The 9,417-nt window shown below is 35.2% G+C and overlaps 1 protein-coding gene across 1 annotated transcript; it reads left to right on the top strand.

Moving 5' to 3' along the window:
• The first annotated feature begins 3,029 nt into the window (after positions 1-3,029).
• Positions 3,030-4,552, top strand: LOC145106145 (cyclin-U2-2-like). The gene is made up of 2 exons (XM_079043173.1): positions 3,030-3,575; positions 4,047-4,552. Exons 1-2 carry the CDS (start codon positions 3,157-3,159, stop codon positions 4,300-4,302), a joined length of 675 nt encoding a protein of 224 aa, XP_078899299.1. The 5' UTR covers positions 3,030-3,156; the 3' UTR covers positions 4,303-4,552.
• Positions 4,553-9,417: the final 4,865 nt, after the last annotated feature.

The raw sequence follows: 9,417 nt of genomic DNA, 5'->3' as shown, positions 1-9,417 counted from the left end.
CTTCATAGTAAAGGGACTTGGACCTTTTTGCTTCACTACTCATGGAGATTAACATGTCACTAAGATAAGCACAAGTATTATCAAATTCAACCAAAACATCATTATAAGAAGATGAAAGAATTTTAAATGAGTTAAGAATATCATGTACCTTAGTAGTCATCGGTGATTTCGTTGATTCAGTGGACACAAAACACCGTCAAGTTATTTCTTCATCACTAATCTCTTCCACAACCACTTTCTCCTCATCATCTTCCTCTTGTTTAGCATACATTGCTCCGTGAGTCTGATTTCGTATCTCATCGTTATCTGGTCCAGACAACCATATATGATAAGTGCCTTCTTCCTCATCACCTCCTCCAGCCATCAAAGAAACTCCCTTGGTTCGAGCACGAATCTCTTCTATCTTCTCAACATAGTATGCATTATCCTTGACTTTCTCCTTCAAGGTGTCCCAAATCTGCTTGGCTATAGAACATCCATGAATAAAGTTGTAAACAACTGGTGGAAGAGCACCGCGTAGTTCACATTGACATATCTTATCATTCGCCTTCATCTTTTTTCTTGAGTGATCACATCATCATTCGTAGCAGCAGTTCCAAGAGTAACAAACATTTCTAGAATAAACGGACCTTTGTTAATGGCACGCATCAAGTCTTCATCGATTCCATTTAGATGGTCTTCCATCCTATCAGCCCATTGCTCATAGTACTCGAGAATCAGCATCAGAATCTTAGTTGACGAACCAAGAAAGTGAGAGAAGTTTATCATTGTGTTCAGACTGAACTTTGCCATTGTTGTATGGATTTTAGAAGAAAGAGGATTTTTGGATTTAAATCGAGATTTAAGAAGGTAATCAAACAAAGATTGATTAGAAATCAATCGATTTAACACACAGAGTGCAAAATCTATTCACAACACTCGATCAAATCAAGTGTCCTGAATCAAATTGCAGAAGTTTTTGAGTTGGAAAGAGTGATTAAAAAAATAAAAAACATGAGAAAACTGCAATCGATTGGATGAATCCTGCTCTGATACCAATTGATGTGTGTTAGGATTGATTACGAACACAAATGATACTCAGAAAACTATTAAGAACACAAGATCTAAATATAATCCGGTTGGCTCGTATTTAAGTCTGAAATGAGTATAAGAGTTCGAGAGTACAAAAGATAGAATGACGCTCAAAAGTTCTTTCTCTACTCTAGTACCTATCCTATTTATAGGATACAAAACAGACTTACAAAAAATTACAAGGACTAAACATCTAAGCTTCAAATACAACAATACCTTGTAAAGTAGATAGATAGTCAAAATCAATTGGATTTCGACTCCTTACAGACTCAGACCAATTCGACTCCTCGCTATTAACGTTTTTACCCCTACAAGACTGGATCTTTGAGACTTACAAAGCTGTAAAAGGTCACCAGAAGGTTGATAACTTCAGTATCTTGCTTCCTTCAACACTAAGATGTAGTTTCCTCCTTCAAAATCACTCCAAGGAAGTAAATAAGACCACAAGGCACCAACAGATGCTAGGGTTTTGTTGAGAGAGATTCTCTAGAGATGGAGGCTATCAAAATGATGAAACCAATGAGATTTGGTCCTTAAATAGGCTCAAATCCTGAGGCTTCTAGGGTTTTGCCCATCAAGATGTTGCGTCGTGAATTTCATTAAAAGTCGTGTCACGCCCTTTATATCTGTCGCGCTGTCACCTAGGGAAATCCAAACTTAAATAACTCAACTTAAATAATCCAAATACATACTGAGAGAATGGGTGTTACACATGTATTCAAATGGGTTGACGAGTTCAATCCTTCAGATATCTTAATTCTTGAATATTTGAAATGTGTAATATACTAAATATGAAATTAAGTGATTCAAAATATTCATTATGCATAAATTTAGTTTGTTCTATTCTTGATGGTGAAGATTCATGGCTACACTAAAATATGAGATGATTGTTGGTGAATTATATCACCAAGTTGTTTTGGTGTAATGTAATGTACCATATTTTCAGGAGAGTCTAAACTTTGATTTTATACATGTTGGGAGGTATGGAATGCATATTTGTATAAGACGAATTTGTTCTCGGTTTGACCAAATGGTCGGGGTCCAATGGATAGAGCCTATGATGGTCATTACAGTGGTAACTTCCAAACAATTATGATTTCCATGGTTTTGATGGTAACTTCAAAGTGATAACTTCCCGACAGTTACAACTTCCATATAATAATTTTATAACTTCTAGCAAAACCATATGGTAACCTTCGGTGCAAGATTTGGAAACCATATCAATTTTCTCAAAGTTGGACCAAATATGAAGATTGTAGCAAACCATGGGGACCAACCCTGTAATTTACTATTGTTATAATCATAATAATTATTTTAAAATTAAACATAATTAAAGCACTTTTAACCCATACGAATTGATAATATGCAACAACAAAGGTCAAGCTAGCTATTTTAATTGAGATTTTAGCATGGTCCAATGAATGCAGATGACAAGTAATTGTTATACTTATATATGTTACATAGCAATCACTTAAAAGATTATTGGTTTAAAAAATTAATTTGCAATAAATTAAATATGATTATACCAGTAGTTAAATTTGGATTGGGTAAAACCGTAAAAGTATAGGACTAAATAAACAAGTCGCTAACCGTTATTTTAATCAGGCATTAGATGTTTTTGTCCTATTATAAATTTTTTTTTTTATAATAAATGATCATTGACCCAAGTGATGGAAGTCATAAAAGTTTATGAAGGTTACAACTAAGATAGTTTTATTTTATTGTAAATTGAAATTTACAAATCCAAAATGATATTGCCGTAAAATCTTGTACATTATGCATTTGGACATGTACAAGGCTTTAGATTTTGATAGTTTTTCCTAAAAATATTCCAATTAAAATAATAACATAATTAGCTGGTGTTTCCACACTTTATCATTGCAATGAGGAGGCACATAATCTTTATAATTTGATATTATACCTCCTTTCCTTCCACCTTCCATTTAGTCTATATATACAATCTCTCTACCAACTTCTTTTTCATCCCTGTATCCGTATATAACCTCCATCCCATCTTCAAAACCAAAAAAAGAAACAAACCCATCTCTCCATTTGTCTCAAACTCTATTGGGTGTCGATCAAAAAATGGCTTTTTCTTCAAATATGGTCATTTCTCCTAGAAAACTTAGATATGATGTGTATTCATATTCATACCAACAAGACTCGAAAACCCCTTTGGTCATCTCTGTTCTTGCTTCTCTCATTGAAAGAACTTTGGCTAGAAACGAAAGAATTAGTAGAAAATGCGGGTTAAATGTCAATCACAGTGGTTCGAAAAGTAGAGTTAGGATTTTTGACTGCAACGAAACGCCAGATATGACGATTCAATCGTATCTTGAGAGGGTCTTTAGGTACACCAAAGCTGGCCCGTCGGTGTATGTTGTGGCATATGTGTATATTGATCGGTTTTGCCGCTTGCTGCCGGAGTTTCGGATAACTGGCCGGAATGTTCATAGGCTTCTGATCACAACGATTATGGTGGCTTCAAAGTATGTTGAAGACATGTAAGTTCTTGTTTTCTTTTCATCACATATATTTCTTTTTTATATATATACATGGAATAAGCTGGTGTAATATATATTAATATTACATACCGACATTTATAAATGCCGGTAAATAATCGATTCCCGTTACACGAACGTTAGCACTACTTCAAGAGTTTAAGTTATGATGAAATAGTTACATAATTATATATGGCAAAAAAATATATGTTTTACAACATGCATGTCACCGATGGCCCAATGTTTTCAAGATGTGAAGGTACAACACTTAATGCTGATGTTGAATAGGTCATCAATAATTCACGAAAATGATATAAATATATATATATATGAAAAACCTGTGTCCTGTTTTTTAGTTATAAAATTTCCTATAACAAAAATATACTTTTTGATCATTAAATTTAAAGAAAAAAAAAACAACTTGATGCAAATTTATGGGATTTATAGTTTTTAATTTATTCCATTTTCTTGCAGGAATTATAGAAATTCATACTTCGCAAGAGTTGGAGGCATAACAACTAAAGAAATGAACACATTAGAGCTTGAATTTCTGTTCTTGATGAACTTCAAACTGCATGTAAATGTGACTGTTTTTGAGAGTTATTGTTGCCATTTAGAAAGGGAAGTGAGCAGTGGAGGTGGATATCATATCGAGAAAACTCTGCGATGTGCTGAAGAAATAAAATCCCAGCAACGAGGGTACAGTCAGATTGCCAGAATTTCGTTGTAAAGCGAACTTCTTTTTGATTTATGTATAAATGGAAATATGTACAAAGAAAGTCTTACGAGGGTTTTTGCTTCAAACAAGGTTTACTTTTGATTGACTACAAAAGATGCGTGTGTTCAAAATGAGATCTAGGATTTGTTCATAGTTTTGACCCCTTTTCAACGGGGATCATGTCATCAAATACAAAGAAGTGTAAAATAAGTTGGCATTAGATAGTTTTGAATTATATTTTATATCCGATTTTGAATCGTTTTTAGAATTTGAAACCCTGGATACTAAGATTAGACCCTACAAAAACTTGTTTCAATATTTTTATTTTATTTTATTATTATGGAAAAGGACATGAAAGCTATATTAAATATATGCAACTTATGAAGAATTTAATAGAAAAAAATATGTGACTCTCATTGATGTGCAATTAATGCAATTATATTATGATCCAATAACCTTCTCAGTTAACCAGCCTGATTAGCTTTATATATATTGTTATCTATATCTATTATGGCGATGGCATATTTCAGAAATTGAAGCAACTTTCCATAATTATTAATACCAAGTATATTACTTTTAGATTGTAATGATTAAATCAATAAACTTATGTTAAAACTTGTATATAAATATTAAGATTCCAATCATATGTTGGATTTGATTCACACTATTCATACAAAATATATTACTTAATGGAATTATTAAATCAATAACATTATGTTATAACAACTTGTATATAAATTTGTATATAAATAGTAAGATTGCAATCATAGATTTGATTAAGAACATTTACAATGTACAGTTAAATAAAAATGTTAAAAGAAGTGATATGTCAAGTTATACAATGAAATAAAATCAATCATAATCAAATGCGTTGAAGTTAAAATGTTCATTCAACCGTTGAATGAGAAAAAATATATATAGTTCAATGAAATGGTTGAATCACATGAAATGTCACGTTGACATATAATAACATATAATTGATTAAATCCAACAATAGTGTGAGTTGACATATAATGAATTCGGTGTAGAATGGACATTCAGCTATTCAACTATTGATCGTGAAAAGGGAGCTCACATTCAACTTTATAAAGTGTAATATATTATAAAAAATAAATGAAAAAGCTATATGAAAAATGAAATGTTGATGTCATACATTCAACTTTGTATATTTGGAAAGATTGCAGATTTCCTAAAGACATATATAATCCATTAAGCCCAGTTTAATTGTTTGTCATATAAATATTCCACTTTCTACACATCTTTAAACTTTAACAGGTATAATCAATTATACTAAGTTTTAATGAAACGACATCATATTATGGCTAACTGGATGGTTTTATGGTTCATTGCATGATTTGATGTGGATTAAACTCTCATTCAACATATGACATGTTGGCACTTCCATAATGGGGTTTTAATCCATTGAAGACACATCACTCAACCTTATTTACTTTCTTTGAATAACAAAACATTTTATTAAAATTAGAGAGCTCAAGGGAGAAATTATAGAAAGATTGACTGAATTCAAACACCATTTTCCTTTAAAATAAACCCCTCATTGGCTTTGCTTTTCAACCAACAAAAAGCATAAAACTTCAATTCATTCATCAACATTTGATCATTTTAACCTTTGCACGGCTAACATGGTCTGAATTATTGCTTGGACTACTGACATCGTGACAGGTTTAGCAACTGGCACGTCTTAAGGTGCACGCTCATTCACATGAGGCTCATGTTGTCGGTTTTCATTACCGTTTCCTAATCCGCTTCGTGTTCTTACCATGACGATTTTTACATCGAACAATCGTTCAGGGTACCGGAAGTCGCGGGTATATTATGCCAGAGAAGGTTTTATGTAACAGCCCAAAAACCAAAATAAAATTTTTCATTTTAAATAAACACAAGAGTTACAATCATCATATTGTTCCAAACCAACCCATATTAATAATGTCAAATCATCAGAGTATAATATTAAAATGCGGAAAATAGTGAGGAGTTAATGATGCGCCATCAAGCCGGACCCTTCCCTTTAGTACTGGAAGTACCTAAAACCACAAATATAAACTGTAAGAAAAAGCTTAGTGAGTTTCCCAATCATACCACATACATAAAACATATAAGTGTCATGGGCTACCCCCATGGTCTTTTCACGCAATGTCGATATAAGTGTCATGGGCTACCTCCATAGTCTTTCCTTGCGATGCCGAGGGCCAAATCTCGGTCTTACACATAAGTGACATGGGCTACCCCCATGGTCTTCCATACAATTATCACAAAGGCAACAACATTCCACATAACAAGAAATGGGTCGGCATTGGTGCCTTCGACCCATGAACATGGTGAGAAAACTCACTTCAACTACTGAAATCCCAGACAAACGCTCGGGCTGCTAGACTGGATAAATTCCCGTGCTAACTAAACAATAAAGTCCCAAAAACAATTGTTTCAAAATCCGGACTAAGACTTACAACACTTGACTAATGTCCAAAGTGAGATGGGCCAAACTAGACTTCAAGCCCAATAAAATCCTAGGCCCAAGCCCAAGGATCATCCAAGATCCAATAGGAGTCCATCAGTTGAAGTGGCCCAACAAAATGAAGTCTAAGGCCCAACCCCAACAAGCAAATCCATCGATTTGGGCCCAACACACATATTAAGCTGATATGGGCCGTACGCTCGGCATACACAATGGTACGCGCAACATACTAGGCCGAAGTGGGAAATCATAACTAGGGAGGCAGTACGCGCGGCATACAGGAAGTACGCACGGCATGCCCGACCTCCATGAAAACCATGCAAAAACCTCTTAAAGCCTTAAGACCAAGCAACTGAAACTAAGATCTGAAACCATTAAGACCATTAAGGCCATAAAGTTGCAAAATTTATGCCTTTGGGTGGATACAAGGAGCCCAAACTCTAAAACCTAGCTTATTTCACCCCATCGTACACTCTAATTCTTGAAAGGGGTCTAAACAAGGTCCAAGCTTGCACCTTTATGATTAAAGATGCCTAGAAACATCTGCAAATACAACTTGGAGGCTTAGGAGTAGCTCATACTCACCAAGATCTAAACTTTAGGGACAAGAAAGAAGAAACTAGCCTCAAACTAGAACTTAATGAAACACAAACCAAGTTTGGAGCTTTATACCTCCTAGTGGTGCAAAATGAAGAGGAGATGCTGGATCCAAAGTCTTGAGGGAAAAGCTTCCTTCTTGGCAGATATACATTCTTCTTTTCTAGCTTCTTTCTTGTGTCGAATAACAATATTATTCTCTAACAAGATCTCTCTTACTTTATCAGCATGTATATCAGCATGAGCTCCCCCTGAGGAGGAACCCTTCCTCTTTCGATGATTGAGCTGATCATTATCAGACTCAATGTCATTGTTAGTTCCTTGAGGAATCTCCCCTAAAAGTAAGAATCAGGGTAAATAATATTTAAAGGAACAACATGAATAGCAACTTGTGGCATGAATCCAAGATCAAGAAACCTTTCATAGTCATCAGTCTTTGATTGATCACCGGTGTCTGGAATGGGCTGACTATCACTTGTTGCATCAGCGTTTGGAATGTCAACATCAGAAACAAAAATCTCATTTTGAAAGTCAACTTCAATTCTTCTAGATTCAGGCATCTCAGGCTGAGATGGAGTTGGTGTAATTACCACCATTTCTAATTACTGATAAGAAAATCCTTGATTATTCTCCCTCTTTCTGGAAGCATCAGATTGGGGAGGACAACCAGAAGGTGTTGAAGGAGTTCTAGGAGGAGAAGTAGATGGTAGAAGAGGTGGTGGAGGATTTGATGATGGAGGTGGAGGTGGAGGTGGAGGAGGATTATCACCTGGAGAGTTTGGAAGAGATTCATCAATAACCATATCATCAATATCATCATCACCAAAAGCCATAAATCGCTTCATCTCAACAACATCCTTTTCAACTTTAGACAATCTTCTTCCCAAAGAATGAGTTATCTACACCAGTAGAGAAAGTTGAGAAAGTACAGTTGTTTCAAGGATAGAGCTGGATTCCCCCTGATAAACAATAGCAATCTGAATAGGTGTTGGCATCAGAGGATTCTCAGCTTGAGGATAAGGAAACGCTGGTCTTGGAGAGACCTCATCTTAGATCAGTGGCTCAGTAGTAACCACTAAAGGTGGGGTTGATCCATGTTGTGCAACATCACCTGTAGATGGAGTGGATGAGAATCGAATGTTCTTGTTCATCCTTGGAGGAGAGTCCATTCCCTGAACAAAATCTTCTACATTGGTGATAGGTTCATCTACTTCAATCTCAGCGTCTTCCTCTTCATCAGCCCATTAATCATTAGAGTCTTCTTCATCACTATTCTCATCATTCTCTTCTTCAGAGTCGGAGAATTCAACCACATAAGGTTTTTCAATCCATTTTTTGCATCTTTTCAGTAATAAGAAAATCATCTTCAGGTGGAGAGACATTAATAATATTTGAAGAGAGGGTAGCAATTGGAATAATAATCCCATGAATTCCAACATAGCCTTCCTCACGAGATACCATCAGTCCAAACCAACGGGGATAGGGGAACATATACTGGCTTTTTGTTCCCAGTGATGCAATCAATCATCTAATCAAGAAAACGTTAAGCAAAATACAGTCTTTTGTTGTACACAATAGAAAGCAATCCTTTGCTCGAAGAGATTCAGTTGATCCAAACTCCCAGCCTTGTGTCCAAGACATTTTCCAATAACCCCAATTAAGTACTTCCATCTTACATCAAAACACCGACGAAGAGTGTTTTTTATGCATCACGAGTGATACCCTGAAGTTCGAAATTAGACCCTAATTTTTCACGAAGGGACTTGTAACTTTCTTTCGAGGGAGCTTCAGTGTATTTTTCAAATCGAGGAAGACGAAGAGTAGTTCGAAAAGCTTCCACATCAATAGTAACCCTATATTGACCATCTCCAATGGTTCCAATAAAGGTTCGGGAATCAGAATCAACAGAGCATGAATAATAGAACTCACATACTTGTTTAGGGTGGAATGGGTCTAGGAAGTCGCATAATGCATATCTAAGAGGACAACTCTTGACATAGTCGACAAAATCTTCAATTCTGAGTTGGCGAACTATTTTGGGATGTCATCAGAGA

This window comes from Lactuca virosa, chromosome 4, assembly GCF_052849685.1.
Source record: "Lactuca virosa cultivar CGN04683 chromosome 4, Lactuca_virosa_CGN04683_v6, whole genome shotgun sequence".
Taxonomy (NCBI): domain Eukaryota; kingdom Viridiplantae; phylum Streptophyta; class Magnoliopsida; order Asterales; family Asteraceae; genus Lactuca; species Lactuca virosa.
This window is presented reverse-complemented; position numbering and strand designations above follow the sequence as displayed.

What these genes read in the sequence shown, in the direction of transcription:
- LOC145106145 (XM_079043173.1), top strand. Translation starts at nt 3,157, where the DNA reads ATGGCTTTTTCTTCAAATATGGTCATTTCTCCTAGAAAACTTAGATAT. An exon ending in TCAAAGTATGTTGAAGACAT is followed by an intron (nt 3,576 to 4,046) that starts GTAAGTTCTTGT and finishes ATTTTCTTGCAG; the next exon opens with GAATTATAGAAATTCATACT.